This window comes from Aspergillus bombycis, assembly GCF_001792695.1.
Source record: "Aspergillus bombycis strain NRRL26010 chromosome Unknown contig00012, whole genome shotgun sequence".
In the NCBI taxonomy this organism is placed as follows: domain Eukaryota; kingdom Fungi; phylum Ascomycota; class Eurotiomycetes; order Eurotiales; family Aspergillaceae; genus Aspergillus; species Aspergillus bombycis.
The window spans coordinates 332,146-354,830 of NW_019170014.1; the positions used below are offsets into that span (position 1 = coordinate 332,146).

The 22,685-nt window shown below is 51.3% G+C and overlaps 7 protein-coding genes across 7 annotated transcripts; 3 read left to right on the forward strand and 4 right to left on the reverse strand.

The window, feature by feature from the left end:
* Positions 1-1,075: 1,075 nt before the first annotated feature.
* ABOM_003183 (SANT/Myb-like DNA-binding domain-containing protein) lies at positions 1,076-2,572 on the forward strand (the record flags this gene model as incomplete). The annotated part of the gene is made up of 6 exons (XM_022530313.1): positions 1,076-1,145; positions 1,206-1,380; positions 1,441-1,484; positions 1,545-1,612; positions 1,671-1,771; positions 1,840-2,572. The coding sequence occupies 6 exons, from the start codon at positions 1,076-1,078 to the stop codon at positions 2,570-2,572; spliced, it is 1,191 nt and encodes a 396-aa protein (XP_022392603.1).
* A 1,194-nt stretch (positions 2,573-3,766) lies between these two features.
* Positions 3,767-4,503, reverse strand: ABOM_003184 (uncharacterized protein; the record flags this gene model as incomplete). Its single annotated transcript, XM_022530314.1, has 2 exons — positions 3,767-3,786; positions 3,849-4,503. The coding sequence occupies 2 exons, from the start codon at positions 4,501-4,503 to the stop codon at positions 3,767-3,769; spliced, it is 675 nt and encodes a 224-aa protein (XP_022392602.1).
* Positions 4,504-7,681: 3,178 nt separating this feature from the next.
* Positions 7,682-9,458, forward strand: ABOM_003185 (putative MFS transporter; the record flags this gene model as incomplete). The annotated part of the gene is made up of 5 exons (XM_022530315.1): positions 7,682-7,849; positions 7,910-8,078; positions 8,131-8,284; positions 8,345-8,784; positions 8,842-9,458. The coding sequence occupies 5 exons, from the start codon at positions 7,682-7,684 to the stop codon at positions 9,456-9,458; spliced, it is 1,548 nt and encodes a 515-aa protein (XP_022392601.1).
* A 444-nt stretch (positions 9,459-9,902) lies between these two features.
* ABOM_003186 (NRPS-like enzyme) lies at positions 9,903-13,714 on the reverse strand (the record flags this gene model as incomplete). The annotated part of the gene is made up of 2 exons (XM_022530316.1): positions 9,903-13,400; positions 13,475-13,714. The coding sequence occupies 2 exons, from the start codon at positions 13,712-13,714 to the stop codon at positions 9,903-9,905; spliced, it is 3,738 nt and encodes a 1,245-aa protein (XP_022392600.1).
* Positions 13,715-16,195: 2,481 nt separating this feature from the next.
* Positions 16,196-17,227, reverse strand: ABOM_003187 (putative aldehyde reductase I (ARI); the record flags this gene model as incomplete). The annotated part of the gene is made up of 2 exons (XM_022530317.1): positions 16,196-16,832; positions 16,893-17,227. 2 exons carry the CDS (start codon positions 17,225-17,227, stop codon positions 16,196-16,198), a joined length of 972 nt encoding a protein of 323 aa, XP_022392599.1.
* Positions 17,228-18,050: 823 nt separating this feature from the next.
* ABOM_003188 (allantoate permease) lies at positions 18,051-19,784 on the forward strand (the record flags this gene model as incomplete). The annotated part of the gene is made up of 5 exons (XM_022530318.1): positions 18,051-18,174; positions 18,221-18,378; positions 18,438-18,847; positions 18,908-19,187; positions 19,245-19,784. 5 exons carry the CDS (start codon positions 18,051-18,053, stop codon positions 19,782-19,784), a joined length of 1,512 nt encoding a protein of 503 aa, XP_022392598.1.
* Positions 19,785-20,046: 262 nt separating this feature from the next.
* On the reverse strand, positions 20,047-22,292 carry ABOM_003189 (Zn(II)2Cys6 transcription factor; the record flags this gene model as incomplete). Its single annotated transcript, XM_022530319.1, has 2 exons — positions 20,047-21,703; positions 21,754-22,292. The coding sequence occupies 2 exons, from the start codon at positions 22,290-22,292 to the stop codon at positions 20,047-20,049; spliced, it is 2,196 nt and encodes a 731-aa protein (XP_022392597.1).
* Between the last annotated feature and the right edge of the window lie 393 nt (positions 22,293-22,685).

Here is a 22,685-nt window from a genome sequence, read left to right on the forward strand (position 1 = left end):
ACTGTATTATGCAACATAAGCTTCGCCTTCCTCGGCAAGATGTATTGTGTTTCAGACTTGGTATCCTTGAGTAATGGCAGCTTGAAGGATCAAGCTAAGAGAAGGTGGATCGCCAGCGTCATCCAGCCAATGTCTAGACAGATTTGTGAGGAATCCGCTGCAGTAGGTTTTGTGGGCGGCAGCCAAAGAATGCTTGTGGAAGCTTCAGGGGGCTGCCGTCTTGGATACTTTCTCGTCAGAATAACTGTCTGGCAGAAATTGCCTGGGGAGATAGGTGTTGGAGCCGCATCACTACGCTGCTTCTGCGGGTCTTTGCTATACCCCGGCAGACAGGTCACGGCAAAACGGCATGTAGAGCAACGGTTGCACCCTGGTAACTCGTGGTTGACCCGATGGTCAGTCACCCCAGTAGGTTCTAAATCAAAGAGAGCTATAATAGGGACATCTGATTGGTGTGCTGCAGGGCGTAGGGCCAGAACTCGGAGTTGCGCAGATGTCCATTCTCTTCCGTTCACTAATGCCGCCGCCGAGCCACGCGAGTAGGCTCAAGCTTATCGGCGCACGCCAGGGTGGACCAGAAGGCCCAGAAGGATGCGGAAGAAATAATTTCTGTCGTCTCGCAGTTCCCATTCGCTGCATGGCATGATCCCTGCCGGTTCTATATTAAAATCCTGCCATTTTCCTTTTTTGTCGCTCTAGCAGTCACCTCGACATACACATCGCCCCCGTGGGTGGGTACTAATTAGCACTCCAATACGAGACGCTACCACAAGAATTGGATTGAATCCTTCGTACTTTTTTTTTTCAATGCAGTCAGCAATTAAATAAATGCATAAACAATCGACCTTCACTCAGGATATAAACCGAAGCTTGTCTGCGATCAGCCTGGGTGCCTTGTATCTGGAAATCATCAACTATCAGCGCATAGTCAGACCGCGGGTTAAAATAGTCGGTGATCGCTCTAAACGAAAGGAAAACCAACCTAGCTCTGGTTCTTCCTTCTTATCTATCTATTCTTTTTTTGAGCTTGCATCGTACGGCATCACTTCCACGCGGAAGGGTTGTTCACCGCAACATGCCTCGTGCCCCACAGAAATGGACCCCCGAGGAGGACAAGCTCCTCTGCCGAGAAGTCCACAACCAATGTAAGTCATATCACACAAGTGTTCGGGACATACTGGGTCTAACTCTGTGCTGTCGGCCAGTATCCGAAGGACGAGTGAGAGACTGGCGATCAATAGCAGACAAGATTCCCGGTCGAACGAATAAAGATTGCCGCAAACGGTGGCACAATGTGCTTTCCGGCGGGTTGAACAAGGGATACTGGACGGAAGAAGAAGACAAGCTGTTGACACACGCGGTGCAAATACACGGAGAGACGTGAGGACCCTTTGCTGCTCGTCAGAGAAAGAACCCTACACTGACCGGTTACTGCGACAGATGGACGGTGGTTGCAGAGGTCGTCAAAACACGAAGCGCAGATCGTACGTTCCTTTGGATCCTCTTTGTGTCCGTGGTGCAATACTAATCGACGTTGCGTTCAGAATGTGCCAAGCGATGGAAGCAATGTCTTGATCCGCAACTAGACCGCAGTGAATGGACAGAGCTCGAGGTAGGTTTGCCGTTCCATGGAGAACCACTGAGCGCGAGATTAATATGCGCTGTGATAGAACCGACGATTGATGGAGGCATGTGCGGTCAAGGGACGGCGATGGAAGGAGATCCAGATGGAACATTTTCCTACCCGGTCAAGAAACTCAATCAAGAACCAGTCAGTATAAGCCTCGGAGGAGGGATGATGGGTAGGACCTGACGCTAATGAAATCGCACCGCGACCAGGCACACAATTCTTACCCGCCGATACAACAAACTAAAGAACTTGCGAGAAGCCCAGAATACCGCCAGCGCAGGGACTGGGCCCGAGGACTCAAGCTTATCGCCAAGCTCATGCGAGGACTCGGGAGACACTGTCGACAGCAGCGACGATGATAGTGGTCTTGGAAGTGCAAGCACAGAAGACAGCAGCGGGCTACATGATCCCCACATTGCCGACGACGATGTGCCAATGAACATAAATCCCACAGATATCCTGCCATCGACGAATCAAGGGATACCGGGGCATAATGGTTTTATGCACGGGCCAACCTGGGACATGGCCAGCGCATTGTCGGCAGATCCATGGGGGTTGCCGTCAGTAGGCGAGACGGACGGTATGGGCTTATTCCTCAGTGGTATGGTGCCGGAGCTTCACAGCATCCCACCAGAAAGCCTGCATGGTTTCGGCTTTGCAGATGCCACTGGCGGCAAAGACTGCATTTGCCCCAGTTTGTTATCACCAACCGAAGAGCTCCCCAGTGACTACAGCCAAGGAGACAACTTTCACGACGATCTGAGCGTATCGGTAATGGACACAGAAGAACAAACACTCGCCTCTTTACAGGAGAACGTGGCTCGTGGGAAACGGTGTGCAAAAATAGTGCTGACGGTAGAGGAACCCGATAATAATACGGTCGAGTCCCTGGTGCAAATTGCATTCTCCAGCAAATCACGGTTCCATTTCGCCCGCGAGTGAAAGGGTTGGAATGTTCGGGAGTTGGAGGTTTGCGGTATTTTCGTCGCCATCACAGTGGCTTTGTTTGGAGTTTGATATCACGGCGTTCCGGCGTTTCTTTACGTGAACATGTATGAGATGAGATATGCGATGGATGAGTCCAGCAGATAACATCCAACATCTGCTTGCTACCCTGTCCTAACTGTACCTTACACGAACATCTACGGATGATTTCTTTTTACGATAGATTAGTGATGAGTGCTTTGGAGCGTTTGGCGAGTCTTCGAAGCTTTGTGATTCATATGGCATAGTAAAAGGGGCCCCATGGAACCAAATCTTCAAGTTTGGTCTTTCTTTTCCATGAAAGAACGACTGTAGTGTTAATGATGACAAGTGTCTTTCTACTCCCGAGCTGCAACAACTCTACTTCACGGTTTCAAGCTGTTTCTAGGTGTGAAAGATATATATGCTACAAGGGTCTGGAACTCCCATTTTTGAAGGTGGATCAGTTTCTTGGTAGACAGAGATATATCACGGGTTCACTCCAGTACTTCAATGGCGATGGCAATCTCGTGAATCCGCACATAGTTCGAGTAGATGCCTAGTCACCCAAATGTTTCCTCGGCAAAAAGAGTGAACAAAAAAGGCACCGACTTCAGAGGAAAGGAAGAGAACTCTTCTACGTAGAGCGGCAGTGCCGGAGACTTGGGCCGGACTCGCGTACGGCCCCGACGAGATCATAGTGCACGTACGATTTTGGGGCTATCTACTTCTAGTTACATTCTCTTTGTTACCTTTTTGCAATTTGCATCTGGCGATGAAGTTGCCAAAGTCCTCTGGGCGTGAGGTATGGGGTGAATAGCGATTCTGTATACGCGTGATTCCATTTACCAGGTGCCTCGAGACCGAGGAGTGATTATATCGTAAAATGTAACACGATAAATTTATATATAGCAGGACCGCATGTGCTACCGGCTCGAGCGCATTAGATTACTATGGTAGTAGGTCCGGTTATAGCGACCGACCCACTTATCCACTCCAATATACGAGGAAAAATTTGCAAAAAAAGATTAACAGAACTGCTCCCACGCGGATTTGAACCGCGGACCTCATGATTACTAGTCATGCGCTCTACCAACTGAGCCATAGGAGCTGTGATGAGATATAGAATGGCTTATTAGTGTAGACAGGCCTTAACTAGTGAAGCATAGGCAATTAACCAGGCATCTTCCTCCCTGCAACTCCATCACAGTTAACTAACACAGCCATTCGACCGTTGCAAGTCCCAACACCATACCAATCACGGTCTTCGCCATGTCGGCACCGGTAACGGACAGTTGCCATGATGCATTCGGCGTGGACGTGCTTGTTTCACTCGCGCTTGTGGTGGTGGCAGCTGTATCCGACGTGGTCGTCGCCGACGCCGTTGGCACACTGCTGGATTCGCTGCTGGCGGTGGAGGACGATTGAGCTCGTGTTGTCGATGTCACGGTGGTATTCCCAGCAGTCGTGGTCGAATTTGACCCGGTCGAGATTGCCTTAACTTGGAAGCCATGGATGTCTACCGACGACGGTTTTGAAAAACGCTCGGTCGCTTGTCCCAAAGGCTTGTCCGAACAGTCGTCGGTGCCGTACAATAACATATTGATATTCTTTTCACCCTGCCCATCGATGGCGAATACCATTCCCTTTTCATGATTGACTGTGATGCACTCAGAGGGCCCGTCGCCAGATTCCACGTGTGTTGTGTTGCTGGCGTCTTTCCAGGTGAACTCCCACGCGCCAGTGGAAGGAAGAACGGCCAGTACAGAGACCGACAGAGGGAAAAACGCTGACCACTTCATGTTGGCGGGCGTCCACTGGCTAACAGAATAATCCGGTGTGTATGTAGGGTTGGAAGAAGAAAGGGAAATGAAGAGATCTATCTCTGCTGTCAGGATGAAACCGTCCATCCTTGGCTTATAAGCCCTCGACAGTCTCGGCCCTGTTTGCGAAATGACTTCCCAAGCACGGATGGTGAACTGCAGATCCTCGTATTCAATTTGCCGAACAACCACTCAGGACCAATGCTGATCATCTAGTTGTCTTGGCATAGGGCATTAGCTCTTCATAGATACGAGTTGCCAGGAACAAGATGGCCGGAGAACCAATGTCAGGGGAGTAGCGGCGTAACTGATGGGTTACATTGCGTTAGTCAGTCCTTCTCTGACAGGCATCCTGACAGTGCGCACATACATGTCTGTCCCACCTCGTCGAAGTAGTTTTGATGAGTTGGGATTGACTCACGCTTTTATCCATCCTTTGATCCTAATAGTGATATTGCGGGAGACATATATTCTTTGTTCTGGCTGTTTACTTTCTCTGAGTTCCACAGCTATGACTCAGTGGTCTATGCTCTTTACAATAGCAGACCTTGACAATCCTTTGACAACAACGGCAGGACGGAATCTCATACCAATGCTGTGAGACCGCTATGAAGGAGGAACTCCTTAATGGATATATTCGAAGGTTAGGCTGCAGGCTAGTCTACAAACAATTTCTGAATGTGCGACCACGAAAGAAATGTCTATGCCCCTCAGGTCAGGGTTCAATGGGTCGATCATTGACGCGCGATCAAGGCTGAGTGGCCCATCGGTTTCATATAGCTTTATCCCTTCTATTGTCGCTGTATCTGGTCCTCAGGCATGTACCTTCGTAGGCTGCAATGTGTTCGAAATGAAAAGAGCTACCTCAAATTTAAACACACTCGATGCGCATTTCCACGTCTACGCCAGATCCAACCCCATCAGCGACGACAACTCAAGTCGGCTCACCCCAAAGTACTTGGTCTATGCCAACACCAGTGCTAAAAAAGTTCCAGAAACGGATGCCGTGCGATATACTGCCTTGCAACGCACCGGTGGAAGGTCTTGCTAGAACTTGAATCACTGAGGGCTTTAGTCCACATGTCTCCTGTATAGATCGGCGGTATCTGTTAGCTCGCGGGTGCCTACTGTGTGGACGCTTGGAAACAACGTTGTGCGGCATGACAATCGACGTCTGTGGTTCTTGTCAATCCGGCTTGGTGGCCTTTCTAACAACAAGGTCAACATGCTTGCATCCTATCAAAGCCAGTGGATTTCCTTTCAGTATCCAGTACCTAGCGAGATGTCTAGTGTGGATGACCTCGTGGGAATGGCGGTCCTCTACTTCTCACCGTCAAACCACTCACGCAGCACAATACTAGCTGAGCTATAGACGATATTGCCGCAGAGACCAAGGAGCCACAGAGTAGCGAGTCTTCAAGCGGTTGAAGAGACGCGACTGATACATGTCCTGTATCGGTTCCAGCTCGGCTGTAACCTGTTTGGAGTGGGCTGTCACAGATTCACCTAGATATAAAGACTGACTATTGATTCTGGAAATCAAGACGACACTCTTATGCGATATGAGCCTCAGGAGGTCGAAGAAATCTCCTGTATCTCCACCTTCTCCAAGGAAAGATATAACCAGATATTCGCATCCGCTGGGTTGTCCATGAAGAGAATCCCAAATTTGAAGGACAACGGCTGTCCAACCCTGAAGGGGCATTTGATCTAGATAAAAGCTGTTGGTTCCAGGTCTACTGCATTCCTCTGCTCTCACCAATAACCAATACCCCTTTAAAGCTCGAGTGCAACTGATCAAAAAAAAAGAAAAAGGGAAGCAAAGGGACAGAGATAGTCTCCTGAAGGGCACAATCTGCGGCCTTGACTTGGTACATATGGTCATCGGTAAGGTAAGGAACCATACATATCTAGTCCCGACGATGCAACAGGACATGTCGTGGCCGACAGGCCGCTTCCTCGAGGGTGAAGCTCTAGGCGAGTCAGCACAGTCCCAGCAACGCCAGGACGCCAGGAGTACCCCATATGGATACTATGTGCAAGATGTCATGCGCTGTTGGGGATATGCTATGTGAGATGTGACGCGATTCGATCGCACTGGTATAAACGGTTTTTTGGCACGATATCAGGAGGCGAGTTTGGGGGACAGTAACCCAGCCGATAATTAGTTGTAGTCGCGTGATATAGTTAGAGAATGGCTGGCCTGGATGTTATCCCTAGAGTATGCATGATCCTTCTAGAACTACTAGTCGAGACCTACCGGGATTATACAATCTGGTTGCTTCTCGGGCAATATTTCTATAGGCTGCCCGGCCACCGCCTCAATCTCTATTTCAACCTCGACCTCTCAATTCCAGTGTTAGTTTACCACTGAGAGACGGGTTCGTCTGGACCGACCTTTTTGGAGTCCAACAGGCAAGACTCACTGAATTCTCTTTTCGAGATCAATTACTTGAAGCGCATCAGGTTATCCATGAGGTCGCGGGGGTGGTGGTGGGGTACACAGTCAGTCCCCTTCTACGATCGCTAACAGTGATGAACCCTGCGATTTAAACTCAAGGATCAGATTCAAAAAAACGACCAGTGACCATACAAAGTTCTGCGATTGCTATAACCACAGTCCCCACAACACCTGCAGCTCTGACGCCATCGCAAGTGACTTGGTGGCTGAGTGACGCGCAAGCGACGCAAAGAAGTACCACCGACGATCTGATATTGTCAATGCTCGTGAGTTTATAGAGGAGCTACCAGCTGACAACGAAACTGACACGACTCAAGGCCTTTTTCCAATAGAACCGTTACTTGGCAGAGTCCAAGCTGCCAAGGCTTGCCAGATGAGGTCTCGTGGTAGGATGATCGAGATGAGTGGAAAGCTGGGCTCCCACATGGTTGGGCACCACCCCGCAGTCGTTGCATTAGTGTTGGAATAGTGTTAGAGCGTCCCCAGAGTCTAATCCCAGATCTTGTCGCTCGGGCAGTCTTGGCAATAGATGCTGATGGGGAAATGTGCGGGTTGGTGATAGCTCTCGAAGCAGTGGGCGAGGACACCGCTCTTTGTGAGCATTAAAGCTTCGCAGAATTGTGCAAGCGATGAACATCATAATCGAACCAGATCTCTCCAGAGCATGATGTCACGGGCCATATTTAAGCTTATAAAAGATCCCTGCTACTGGCAGGGTTGTCTTTATCGCGCAAGTTTCTCGATCATAATATCTCGGTCACCCTGATTTCCTTTGTCCTTAGATCGATAGCTGCCCCCTGAAAAATGTCGGCATCAGACATTGCCGACGAGAAGCAACCTGATGCTCAGCATGTGGACAATGTCAGGAGTCTCGTCACCATTGACAATATCCATGTGCTCGGTCTGAGTCCTGAGGATACGCAGTTCTACACAAACTTCTCGGCAGAACAGAAAAAGGCACTCCTATGGAAGGTACATTTTCACATATCTGCTACACTGGGACTGAAGTTAATCTGTGCCACCTGAAATCAGGTTGATATTCGCTTGGTGCCAATGCTGGCCGTGCTTTACTTGATCTCTCAGATTGACCGAGCCAACATCGGAAATGCAAAGATTGAAGGCCTCACGGAAGACTTGCGACTAAGTGGCATCCAGTATAATATCGTGCTGAGCATCTTTTTTGTCCCCTATGTGCTTCTGGGTACGCATACACTACACCATGACAGTCCACACCGCGCTAACTGTAACCGCAGAGGTGCCGAGTAATATGCTGCTCAAGAGCTTTTTCAGGCCTTCAATCTATCTGGGAATCCTCATTACTTGCTGGGGAATTGTGATGACCCTGACAGGCATTGTACAAAATTTCGCCGGCATGCTCATCACGCGTCTCCTACTGGGTGTGTTCGAGTATGTCCCCCTTGCCCAGGTCATCTAATCAATTAAGGATATCGCTAATGCATCCAACAGAGCAGGATTCTACCCCGCAGCAGTGTATTTATGCACATTCTGGTATATGCCAAAGGACCTCGCCTATCGCATCTCGGTCTTTTACTGTGCCAGTGCTCTCTCCGGGGCCTTCTCGGGTCTTCTAGCCGCCGGCATTGCGCAAATGCATGGAGTTGCCGGCCAGGAAGGCTGGCGATGGATTTTCCTACTGGAGGGACTTGCGACGGTAGTTCTTGGAGTGATGTGTTTCTTTCTGCTGATTGATTCACCGAGAAGATCGAGCAAGTGGCTTCGCCCCGAAGAAATACGATACCTTGAGCTGCAACATTTCATTAAAGAAGGGGGCGACTTCAAACAAGAAAGGAAGAAGGTTTCATGGGAGGAGCTGAAAGCGGTTTTGCTCAACTGGAGGCTGTATGGGCTGGCATACATCTTGCTTTGCCAATCTGCCTCCGCCTACGGTTAGTTGACTTCCCTGGGTAAATCGTGGCGTGTCGCACTGATAATAGAATATACAGGCCTCAAATTCACCATGCCTACGATCACGAAGGCCATGGGGTTTACCAATACAAACGCGCAGCTCATGGTGGCACCCCCGTATATCGCGGGTGCCATCTCCGCCATCTGTTTCTCTAAACTGTCCGACCGCTTCTACTGGCGAATGCCCTTTGTTGCGATCCCATTGACGGTGGTCACGATTGGCTATTCAATTGTTATATCGTTCCATGGACAATTGAAGGAAAACATTGGCCCTAGTTACTTCGCCATGATACTTGCCTGTATGGGCCTGTACCCGATCCACCCTGCCACGAGCTCATGGTTGGCCAATAACCTGGCTCCATCCGGGCGCAGAGCCATTGGCCTTGCCTTTAGTATCTGCATTGGCAATACCGGCGGCGTGATCGGCAGTTATATGTACATGGATAAGGAGGCCCCCACGTATTATACCGGGTTTGGCTTGTCACTCGCTTTCGGTGGGTCTGGGTTGCTTGTAGCGCTTCTGCTGGAGCTCTCGTTTATTTATGGCAACCGGAGGAAAGCAGCCCAATCTGAATCGGAGATCAGAGAGCGGTACACGGACGATCAATTGTTGGCCATGGGGGACAAGTCTCCTCTATTCAAGTACACTCTGTGAGTGTATCGCATGGCGTTGGTTTGTGTTAGATTAAGCGGGTATATTTCAAGGTTCACAATATCAGTCACAAGGTCATCCTTCGAGAGATTCAAGGTCCTATTATGGGATTATCTCCACCAATTCCTATCGGGGCATCTTAGTAGTGTACTTGCTGGCTATGATGGAGACTATGTACCCTCGACTTCGGAAACGACCGAACAAGAAGAAATAGGAAATGACCAAGGTCCTCCGCCTGAGTTAACCTCAGCCCACCCTCGGCTTTCAACTGCAGGGCCTGTTCAAGCAGTCGTATCGATATGTGTAGAGATGTATCCAAATTCGTATGCAGCTGGCAGATAATCTGTCCCTCTATTGACATCTAGACGAATGGATGGAAAGCAAGAAGCCTAACAATAACAATAAACACGACACGCTAGAAGCAAGCTAAGAAAAAAGAAAACCAGATCACGAATTCAGAAAGCCTTGAACAACATCCTCTACTCCTTGAATCATCTTCTCCATCGGTTGATCGGAATCCAGCGAAATCACGTCACTTTCAGAGTCCGACGGTCCCTCCAACGTATCTAGTTGCGAGTCGACCATCGCCGAGCTCATATAGTGGCCCTCCTTAGCAGACCGAGCGACGAGCCGGTCCTTCAGCTGTGCGCGATCCTTGATTGACAACATGAGAAAGGTAACGTTGACGGGGAAGTCAAAGAGTCGCGACAGGCGCCGCAGTTCGTCGCGGTAGATCGTCCGCAGCGCCGAGCAAGTTACCACAACCGCAGGTGCTGTTGAATGTTGAAGTCGGTCCATTACCGCTCCGCGAATATGAGCCAGCCAGTCCCACCGGTCGCTGTCGGTGAGAGGATTGTTGTTGGCCATCCGTTGTCGGGAAGCTGGAGAGTGGAGATCGTCACCCTCAATGATGGGTATGTTAAATCGTTGCGCCAATGCTTGCGCCGCAGTACTCTTACCACAACCGCAAGGACCTGCCAGGAAGATAACCTCGCGGGTCTTCTTGGACGCAGATGTTGTGTCCTTGGTTGACCAGCAATGGTTTTGGAAATATGCCATGAACCGGGATACAAACTGTGCGTTTAATCCCCCCACTTGGCGCAGAGCTGGTGCACCAGCCTGGGCCTTCTTTGTGTCGTAGAGGAGGACTCGAGTAGGCCGATCATGGTCGTACTTGCTGGCAAAGAACTCGATCAGCTTGATAGGAGGATTCGCGGCTGGGTCTGGGTTAGAATGACGCAAACGTTTCAACCACTCGCGCTGGGGTAATTGCTCGAATTCTAGTCCAACGGTTCTGAGCAGCGGAAGCAGGTCGCGAGTCCAATGACTGAGCGTGGGGTTGGTAAGATTCACTATGTTTGCGACGTCTGCTCCCAACGTAAGCTCAATGACGCTGTTGGCGATGGCATCAACAGGGGTCCAGGAGAGAACATCGTCCAGCTCCGGAAGAGCCTTGATGGTCTTCGCCGTCTGGAGGATCATCGGAATAGCCTCTGTAGCATTCCAGATGCCATGGACGGTATCCGCAACAATTTGGCCCACACGTAAGACTCGGGCAGCGATGTTAGTGCGTTGCGCTGCGCGGTTGACAATGTGTTCTGTCACTAGCTTTGACTGCGCGTATCCCATGTTCTGGGCGTATGTCAAAGACTCAGGGAGCTCTTCCGGTACCCAGTGTCCTGGGGTCCGAGCCACCGTGCTGACAGACGAGCAGAAGGAGAATCTTGCGGGCATAGGCCCCTGTGCGTCCAGACAGAGGTCGAGCAGATGGCGAGTCGCGACAATACAGCTATCCTCGAAGCTGCCCAGAGACCAGTTGAAATTCACGGACCAAGCACAGTGGATCACCGCGGTCAGCGACTGAGTTAACTGTGTGTACGTGGTTTCATCCAACCCGAGGCGAAATGTGTTGGAGAGTTGTGCGGGCAAAGCCACAATCTTGCGTTCATCAGCGGGACTCAAGGTATACAATAGACCACGTTCATAAAGACTTTGGCGCACCCGGCGAAGGGCAGAATGTGCAGAGTTTGCCCGAACCAGGCAAAAGACTGTCTGGATATGTTCCATCTGAACCAGCTGGGCAACGAGGTGCGCACCCAGCGAGCCGGTAGCCCCAGTTACAGCGATACGCTCGCCATCGATGGCTTGCGGTCGCGGAATATGCGTCTTGAAATCCTTGCTATACTTGTCGATCAGCTGCGACATTTGTTCCTCGATGGGCATCTGTTTATCCGCATCGAGCCCCAGACGGAGCCGTGTGATTTCATCTGCCATGCGCTGAATCGAGGGGTGCTCAAAGACGAAGTTTTGGGAGAGCTTTTGCCCACCGAGGTTCAGCGTCTTGGTGATTTCTTTCCGTAGGCGAATCGACTGCAAACTGTCGATACCCAGACTGAATACGTCGGTGGTATCCTCCAACACCGCAGAATCGACCGTCGGGGCCACCTCGAGCAAGCTTTCCCGGAGAAAGGCATTCAACTCAGTCCCCTCAAGGACTTGATCACCAGTAGCATCGCCCTGCTCATAGACCTGTTCAATCTGCTCATGGAAATCGCGATAGAATGCCGAGCGGATAACGGTTCCTTTGTCTGTTGCGCGGTATACCGTGTCCGAAGGGAGGACTTGAATCATATCACGCGAGATGTGAGCATAAGATGGGGAGTCCGCATTGCACTTTTCGATGGCCGGAAGAACCGCATCAATGATCTCCTCGTCGGTCTTACTCCCAGCATTAGCCGCACGAACGAGGAATAGCCCCAGACGATCCTTGTTGGCACCGAAGGCAATTGCTTCGCCCACATCCGGATGATTACGAGCCACACCCTCGATAATGAGCGGATTGGCCTTTTCACCATTCTCCAACACCAGCGTATCATCCAGTCGAGCGTAATAACGCCAGGCATTGGGTTTCGTGGGGTGTTTCTCGAATAGGTCCTTGGTCGCATAGGATCCGTCAGGGCAATTGCTAGCCACCTTCGATGGCCAACCCTCTAGGACAGAAAGTTCGTAGATCCCAGGAAGTCGCTCCTCCCATCGAATATATGGCAGCAAGGAGGGGCCCGGTCGGACATAATCCCAGTCCAGATCTGAGCGCTCCCGGAAGGATGTCATCAGCTGTCCCGTTTCAGTGGTCCCATAATGCGAGACTAGGAGAGTCCCATTCTGCACGAGCGTGTCGCCAATCGGCTTGGGACAGGACGAGCCCCCGAACATGACCAGCTCCATGCGCGCCAAGGACTCCAGGCCCTGTTCTGACTCGGAAAGAAGTTTCAGGGCGTATGGGACGGCGTAGAGCACTTGAATGTCAGGATGTCCCTGCAGAGTGGATAGTAAGTACGAGGCAGTCAATGGCAGCTTCGCATTGTACATATAAATAAGCTTCTGAGAGTGAATTGCTCGGAACAGACAGCTGATGCCGTGGGCATGAAAGAGGGGCAGGGTGATAAATCCCTTGAGACCAAAATTGTTGGCATAATTTTTCAAAGCGCCGGCATGCGTCTGATAGATCGGCTTGGGGTGTCCTGTTGAGCCACTCGAATGGATAATCCAGCACACATTCTTTGCCTCCGTCGGCCCGTCGAATTTGCTGGCGTCGAGGACCAGCTTGCCGATAGTGGAGTTGTCATAGTCGTCGCGCTTTAAAACTGGCTGCACTGCAACACCCGTCCGACTGCTTACGTTGTCTGCCATAGCCTTGAAACCGTCCTGTGCGATGAGAAAAGAGGCTTTGGTGGCGTCAACCAGGCTGACATAGGCATCCTCGGCGATGCGCGTGGAAAGCAACAGTACTGTGTGTCCCAATCTTGAAATGGCCATCAATGTGATGAGGTATTCAAAATCAGAGGGGCCCAGTAGACCCACGACCTGCACAGGATCCTCTGACGACCGACGTTGGGGAATTCGTGCCGCATAGTGAACAGCCGCAGCCTCCACAAAGTCGTATATCTGTGACCCTGGATCAGCATTGGGTTGGATTTTTATGATGGCCCCCGAGAGCACGGGATTGGTGACATGTGTACCTGACGGGGAGTATAGTATACATAATCGATTTCCTGAGAAGGGTATGCGACAATAGGCTCGTCAGCGGCTTTTCCGTTGGCTCGCGCGAGCAGGAGGTCATGTATTGTGTAGATCTCTCGCTCGGGTTCCTCGTACTCATCGTTCGACGTGGCCGGGGATGAGACTTCCGGAGAAGCAGAAGCAGCCTCCGACGAAGCCGGCGAGGATAGCACCGGTAATAATGGCGCTGTACAGGCCATGGTAAGGGGGTAACTCAGTTGACGATAGTGGTCTCGCTGTCCTGGCAGTTGCGCCGCCTTGTAGTTTTATAGCTTGGGTGACCAGTGCGCCCACCGGACGATGTGAAACACCACTTGACATCCCACGTCTGACGAAATAGCCCAAATGCGGGGCTCGTCCAGGTGCTCCGACAAGAAGCTCACGAGGATCGTTGCATAATTCTGATGATGTACCTCGTCTATCTCGGGATCACTGCTTTTCCGCCTCGTTTCCGCGCTCGAGCGGAAATCCCCACACAGCATCATTTAATCCGCACAACCCCACCAAGACGATCGATTCCCCAGACAGTTGATGGAGGAGGGATGGCTGTTATCCGGGGTTATCTCCCTCGTGGGGTCGGCATTCGCATCACTGGTGGCAAGACAATAGCCGTGAATGCTGTTCGTTTGTTTTACGGACAAGCCACTGCTCCTACGATAATCCGAGGATTAATGAAACCGGATTTCGCTTTCCGGAGGTATTAGAGCCATCGAGATGTGACCGGGGATGTGCTGTAGCATTTGTTCCTCGTGACATATTATATTGATTGCACTGATGCTGCTATGGGTCTGTTCAGTTGGAACTTGGGGCTCAATCTTCAAATCCAGGCGACAATGCTGACATTCAGTTCTTGGCTTTAGATATATCTAAGCCAGCTATTAAAATGGCTCAGATCCCCCGCTCGGTCCTGATTAACGGTTTGACCATCTATATTGCTGTGGTGTTCAACCACGTCTCATATGGCTGCTCAACAATGTGATTTTTGATTTAGCGGTGTTGAACGCTGTCAGGAGATATATTTTCGGGCGCGGTGATCAGTACGAAAGCAGGTATTGGCCACTGTTCTTATTCTTAGAAGATCTTGGTCGATCATCTTTATACGACCATCGCTTCAATTTGAGTCTTATACTACAGTATCTTGTACTTCTTGTACTCCTACTCCTTCTCCTACTATTCTTCTTGTTTAAAGCTACGCCATAATTGAATCTGGGGCTGTGGCTATGATGGTCGCTATGATTGGTCCGCTTGGCTTACTCAGCGGAGACATCTATTCCATTACTGTAACAGGCTAGTCGTGAATACACGGACCAATCATGGTCAGGCGCCACAACGTCTTCATCTTTTTCGAATCAGATTCAGTCGATCTCTGCCTTTCTCCCTGGCATTCTCGGCAATGAGTTCGATCACAGCGCTAGTGACTCAATTAGTGTCACTACTATGCTCTCTAGTACTGTTTAGCCTCCACTAACCCTCTATAGCCAAGGAGTATGCTATATTCTCGTAGATGTTAGCGTAGGTAGATCCATATCATCTTGTAGTTTCTCTGCACAACTTTCAAGCCTTGCGTTGAGACCGATCACTGCTACCATCTATCATTCAGAGATACTGCAAGCATGTCTTCCTCTTCGTTTCAATTCACACCTCCCACTTTTCTTTTTCTTTCTTTCTTTTCTTTTTTTTTTGAGGCAGTAGGCTAAATAGGCCGACGCCGGATCCAGCCCGAGCCCTACAGTCGAAGGCATACGTAAGTTCGAAGAAACTTCGGATCCACATAGTGGGGAAAGCTTCAGCTACGAAATAAGGTCGTTTGAAATCTTGTAGCACCATAAGCAGTTGCCTAGTCTAAGACTTTATCCATCGTCGGCAGTAGTCAATAGTGGAGTTTGCTGGACACGTCCTTCTTAAGAGGGACCACTCTCCCCTGCTATAGCGACCAGGAACGAGGACAAAGGGACGGCAAATTTAATCTGAAAGAGATAGCATCATGTTCGGCCAAGGTCTTTTCAGTTGGTTTGGCACGTCAAACACACAGGGCTCGGAGGAGAATGCTCAACCCACCTGGGATCCTAATACTTTGACCATGACCCAACCCTCAAGTCCGGCCGCCCCAACAACCGAGAAGGCTGTCAACAATCAACCTGTACGTTTGCTGCACACGTGTTGGCCGATATTAGATTGTGCTTAACTGACTGTTGATAACAGACATCGACGGAAGATATGCAGTTACAGCTGCGCGGTGGTGGTGGGCCTGAAGACGAGTGAGCCATCGTCCCTTGAATCTCTTCCCTCTTACCGAAGACTAATCAGACTACGAATAGTTGCTGCTGCTGCTGCTGCTTCTGCTGTGGAGATTGTTGTGGCCCTGATGGGCCCCCGGGTGGACCAGAAGGCCCTGGCGGAGGACCAGGAGGACCTCCTGGTCCCGGAGGCCCCGGTGGTTGGTAAAGTGAAGGGCTGTCTGCAGTCACCGTGTATTGAATCTGAGGTTACCGGCTACCTGCCCAATCATCGTGCGGTTGTGTTTACATAAACATCTCATTTAGCTCTATTTTGCGTCATTCCATTTAATTTCATGTACAAGTGTGACCAGGACCACTCAGCTCCAGACTGTTAACAAAGACGAGATATATCCAAGCCGGTGGATACCAATGAAGAAAATGCCTAATATAACCAAACTCTGTCTATACGGTGAACTTGGTCTTGTTCACAGGACCCGCCTCTAGCGCCGCCTTGCGGACAGCCTCCTCGCCCACCTCCTCGAAAATATCGTAGCCCCAGAAAGCGGGGAAGTTGAAACGCTTGTGGCGCTCGAGGGAGGAAAGGCGGGCGAACGCATCCTCCGATAAGTGCTTCACTTGGAGGTTAGCCGCAATCCGAGACGGGGTGACACTCTTGGACAGGACCACAGTGCCACGCTGGACCCCCCAGCTAGCCAACAGTGGGCCAGGGTCCATGCTTAGTTCTCCGGCAACGCTGTGTACCAAAGGGTCGTCGACCGCCCGTGGCTCGCCGGTCTGGTTGTTTCCCAGAGGCGAGTAAGCCTCCACAATAATTTTCTTTTCTTGGCAGAACCGAAGGAGGTCTGCTTGTTGCAGGTAAGGATGAGCTTCGATCTGATTGGCGGCTGGGACGACTGAAACCTGACTGAGGAGCTCTTCCAAGCGGCGAATGGTGAAGTTAGAGACACCAATTGCGCGCACCTTCCCTGTCGATAGCAATTTCTCCATGGCCTTGTAGGTGGTGATGTAGTCGACATCCGCTAACTCGAACACGCCGTCTTCGTTGAGGGGAAACCACTTGTCACCAGATTTGAAAGCACTAGATTCGTGTTAGGATTTGGGATTTTCATGGTACGAGTCAATATTGACGGGGTCTTACCAGGGCCAGTGCATCAGATATAAATCCAGATAGCTAACACCTAGGTCCTTGAGCGTCTTATCCAAAGCAGCCTCGACATCCTCCGGCGCATGTTTCGTATTCCACAGCTTTCCGGTAATGAAGATTTCCTCCCGAGGGACGCCGGCTTTGCGAATTCCGTTGCCAACTTCCAACTCGTTGCGATATATAGCAGCACAGTCAATGTGTCGATATCCTTGCTTAAGTGCCACTTCCACGGCATTCTCGACCTCGAGGGGCTTGGCCTGCCAGGTGCCAAACCCTACCACAGGGATTTTGGCTCCGGTATTGAGCGTGAAGTGCGTTGGGAGTGACATTGTGAGATGAAATGCGTGTCGTGAATGGAGAGAGAGAGAGAGAGAGCTCGCAAGGCAATGTGCAGTATTAAAACAGCGAGATTAATAAATACTCAACCAGTTATAGCAATCCCCAGACTTCTTTAATGCTGAAGGGCTCCCAACTACTAGCAGGGAAGTGGAGAATTCCGCCTTCCGACAAGATGAGCGGAAAAGCATAGCGGAAAAGCAGCCTAAGTCTATGACGGTTTACTTCTCCGCAGGAGTGGTTTTCGTCCGCTGCGTGATAGCCGGCTACCGACGAGCTAACTAAGATGCAGTTCTTCATGGTGATAGGGGAGATTGGGAGGGCTTCGGCAACTGCACGGGTAAAACCCTACCCGGCTTGCTTCGCGCAGTGGCTTTCAGCCAAGGAGGTTGGCGAAGCTTGACGGCCAAAAGCTTTTCACTGCTGGAGTCGATCGTCAACGATGTCTCCTGGGCCAGTCTTGTTGAGTAGCCTCGGAGCCTCTCCATAATCCCCGCGCTGTCACCAAATACCATTTCTCCACAGGGATATGGATCCAAGGGGAGGTGGTCCATATCCGGACGTTTCCCGTCGCCTAATGTCATTTCAATTGGGCCTGTCACAAATCTGGGGTTATGTGACGGGCGTAAGTGGGCGGGGGACTATGTATGCGGAGGTGCCTTTCATATATGAACCCTTGCCAGCCGCTGTCAAGGAAAGAAACTGTGGCCATCTGGAATCTGCCTCCTCTCCCATTCCTTTCCCTTTCTATTCAACCACATAATCACGCCTTGTAACCCAACCACAGACGGAGCGGAGAAGGAAGGTCAATCGGTCATGGCAGACATAGATTCGAAATCATCTTCTTCCCATGTAGAGAGCCCTGTTAAGCCAATAACCCCCGAAGCGGTCCAATTCGAGGGACTTTCGGACGAGGAAGCCTTGAAGTTGGAAAAACAATGTGAGCACATTCGATTCGGCCTCACGCACCGTACTGATTAGACCAGTGGTGCGCAAGATCGATTTTCACTTAATCCCGGCTTTATTCTTGCTGTTTATCTTTAACATTCTCGACCGATCGAACATCGCGAACGCCCGCTTGGGAGGACTACAAGAGGATTTGGGCCTTTCTGACACCCAGTACCAGACGGCCGTGGCCGTAATGGTAAGAGACAAACACGAACACTATCTTATGTTCACGACTAATCCGTTTGATGTGTCCAGTTTGTTGGATATCTTCTCGGCCAAGTTCCTAGCAACATTATCCTCACCCGTGTGAGGCCGTCGCGCTATATCCCGGCCGCTATTTTTGTGTGGGGCGGAATCTCCATCTGCTTGGCTGCAACGAAGAACTATGCTGGTATTCTATGCGTACGAATCTTTCTAGGCTTTGCTGAGTCTCCCTTCTTCCCGGGTGCTTTGTATGTCCCTCCCTGTCAGGCGACGGCTGCTACCTTCTCTCCCGCTGACACGATTTCCAGGTTGTTAATGAGTTCCTGGTACAAGGCCTCTGAGCTGGCAGTGCGTGTCGCCGTTGTATACTGTGGAAATACCGTTGCAAATGGATTTGGCGGCATGCTGGCCGCTGGTATCCTGAGCGGGCTAGACGGCAAAGGTGGGCTTGCGGGATGGAGGTGAGCTCCAACATATCATGGCAAGACGTGGTTCCATTGGCTCACTATCCTTTTCTTCAGATGGCTATTCATTATCGAGGGCGCTGGCACGATGGTGGCTGGGTTGCTGGCGGTGGTTTTACTCCCTGACTTTCCTCGTTCCGGCCAGCGAAAGTGGTTAACGCAGCAGGAGCAGCGCTTTGCTGAGTGGCGCCTAGCCGTCGCCACAAATAACGAGGTCGACGAAAACGGCTCGATCTCGCAAGGCTTGAAGGATGCGGTGACAGATCCCAAAGTGTGGGCATTGGTTTCAATCCAGATCTGCCAGCTGACGTCCCAAACCTGGACATATTTCTTCCCGGTGAGTCCTGCCGGCGGCTGTCTTGTCACTTCGCTCCTGTTGACGAATTATATCTAGAGCATCGTGGAAACCCTTGGCTTCGGGAAGATCGTTACCCTGCTTATCACGGCGCCCGTGTATGTCTTTGGCTTCCTCAGTGCCCTGGGCAACTCCCTTATTGCGAACCGGACAAATCACCGAGCCATTCTCATAGTATGGCCGCTCTGCATTGACATCGTGGGAAATGTGATGGTCATCAGCTCCCACGCCACAGCTGTGCGTTATATTGGCATGTTCCTTATGTGCATGGGGTCCTACAGCGCGTTCAACGTGGTGCAAGCCTGGATTGCCAGTACTATTCCACGGACACGAACGAAGAGAGCCATTGTTTACGCCATGGTCAATTTCTTTGGCAACTCGTCCAACATCTATGGCTCGTATTTCTTCCCAACCAAGGACTCGCCGCAGTACCGACCAGGAGGGATCATCCTGTCCAGCTTTGCTGCGGGAGGTGTTTGTTTTTCAATTCTGTTGGCGGTTTACCTCCACTGGCTCAACACCAAGGCGCAAAAAGCGGAGGATGAGGATGGCCAAATACGCTACAAATACATCTTCTAGGCAATCACAAAGACTAACCCTAGCGGGCATTGCAGAGCGGGGCTTTGCTGTCCCATAGGAATAGGAGTCACTTGTGAATATAATCTGGAGATTCTCCTTGGCCTTATGATTCCTTACTGGTTTATTCTAGGACATTCATGTAGAGGCCTACGCGGGTAGTAGTCAGAGTGTTATTGCTCATGCGTTATATATGGCAGCCCAGGATCGAATTAGAGACGAACCTTCTGGTGAACCGTTGTATATAGTAGATGAAGAGACATGGCTATCCCGGCAAGGCTAGATAGGCGACTGTTAGCTTGAGTGATACAGAAGACTGGCAAGCAGGATACGCACTGATTGGTAAACTATCCAACTGCGACCACAAATCAAGAATCAAGTCATTGTCCAGAGTGAAAGTATCGAATAACGGCAGAGTCTGCGCATCGACAGGAAAGGGTTCATGGTAGCGAGGCTCCGGATGAGTATGAGAAATGTTGCCTCCTGACGCTGTATTATCCAGGTTCCTGTCCTCTATCCTGGGCCCGCCGTGTTGTTCTGGGGGCGCATTCAATGCCACGTAGTCGCATGGTGCTCCTAACCGCTCAAGCTCTCGCCGTAGACTCTGCAGAATAGTTCCGTATTTCCAGGATGGTGCATTCCTGGCCGTCGCATGTGTGAGATGATATTGTGCAGTCTCCGCCAGGATGTAGAGCGTGGACTCATCAAAGCCAAGCCCATGGTTGAGACCACCTTCCGGCGCGACGTAGGTCTGGCTGAGCGGTAGAATTCGGTTACACCGTACTTGGATCAAGTAGATGTAGATGATCGACAAGGCATTGAAGGCGATATACTGCGAGTACCAAAACGCCGGGAAGAGCTGGTTGTCTCTGGCAAAGGTGGTGATCAGCTCAACGGTGTCCTTCGCCGCCATGAGACACACGCGAAGATATTGACCGTAGCTGGCCTCCCGATCCGTCCAGATTTGGCCATAATTCCGCAACAGCAGCGGCCGAGTGATGAACATGAGCGCGTGGTATCGCGCCAATTGCAGCACCGTCAGTTGTCGCTTGAACAGGGGGATCAGGCTACTGGAATGGATGACTCCCGATAAGCATGGCGGCAACTCTGCATGCCATTCCGCCACTCGCTCGCACAACCCCCGGATGATATTGATCTCCTCTCGGTCGGTGATGCCCGCTACCACATACGGCTCCTTGGCGGCTTGAGATAGTACGCGGGCGAGCAGGGCATGGAATATAGCCGCATCCATGACACAGTCTCGCGTTGGCGGCGAGATACGATCGGGGGAGATATCTTCATCGTTCACCCGGGCAGGCAGTCTCTCGTCCAAATCCTCATCATGCCACAGACGCGGCGTACCCAACATCAAGCTCAGGTACTTGTCCAACGTATACGAACACCAGACGACTCGGCGTTGGCATTCCTGCTGGATGAGATTTACTTCGGGCGTGTCCCTATTCCGCCGTCGGCTGTGGAGACCGAGGGCCATGATCAACTGAATGGCGGTTCCTAAAGTGAACCACGCCCGATGAGCCCGTGATGAGCTGAGTAGGTATAGAACCATTAAGAATCTGGCCTGCACCGACTCTAATCTGGGTGCACCGCTTTCCTGTGACAGCAGGTCGTCCGCCTTCGTGAAATAGAGCTCACTGGTCCGCCAGCCGTCTTCATCGGCATCTGTCATCGCGCCTTTGATATCCATCTTAAACATGGTGGCGGTGCTGAACACCATCAGGAGAATGGCTTGGCATACACTCGTCACTCCACCGATCCGGTCCTCGCCCGGTCGTCCGCACTGGTAGAGGCGTCGGACGGTCTTCTCAACCGTCTGCTGGTGAAGCACCCGGTGCGTCGGGGACGCAAACTCGAAGTATCGATGAACTAAGCTTCCGCCGTCTCGAAGTCTGGCCATTGGAACTCTGTCACGCGTGACTCTGGCACCACGCGATCGCCAAATTGAAATATGGACGTGGCCGGGCCATGACTGGGATCATGCGAAGCCCCGATCGCATTTGATGGAGGCGTTGGCAATCCCAAGGCGGCTCGATCTAAGAAGGAATGAGCAGAGGTAGGTCCCCAGTACTGATCCGCCACTTGCGCCCGCTGGAGCTCGGGCTCATGATGATGATGATGCCTTGTGTCCGTGATGGACGGCGGAGAGATCACGGAGGCGGGGGCATCGTGGTAGGGCGCCGACAGGATCTTACCCGGTGAGGTGTAGGAAGCTGGGGAGGAGAACGGCAGATGGCTGTCTTGTGGATAGTTCTCTGTTGCTCCCTGTAGGGTTGTGTGATGGGTCGTATGCGAGGATGGGGGTGGGCTCACGGCGACGCCGCGGTTATAGGTGGTGTTGTATGTACAAACCTCCTTGCGTCTTAGGCACGGTCTACACGGAAGATACCCGGTACAGGCTTTCTTCTTTCTCTTACATGCATCGCAAGCGCGGGTGACTTTACGTATCTTCCGGGCTGGACTTTCGTCGCTGGCGGCGAGCATTTCCGCCTGCATGTCGGGAGGTGCGGAAGGACCGCAGAAGCCACTCGAACAATATAAAAAGAGGAGAGAGAACAGGGATAGGGAGAGGGACGCTGGGCGCTGACGGGTCGGATAGTGACCGGTAGAAGATCACATCTGGTATGCTTGCGTGGCTCAGGACGAGCAACTGCCGTGAGGTCGAAGTGGAAGCATTTTTCTGCGGAAATTAGGCGAGAGCTGCCAAGGCGGGCTGATCCGGGGGAATTTATACGAAGAGTCAACCATGAATGATACACCCTCAGCATCTGCCTCACGGGGGAGGGGGAGGGGAGGATCCTGGAGGATCCCCCCAGACGGTGATTATTCTCGAGCACTCTAACGGTGCTCGCATGCTTCTACTGCTGGGCCATGCACTAGACAAGCCTA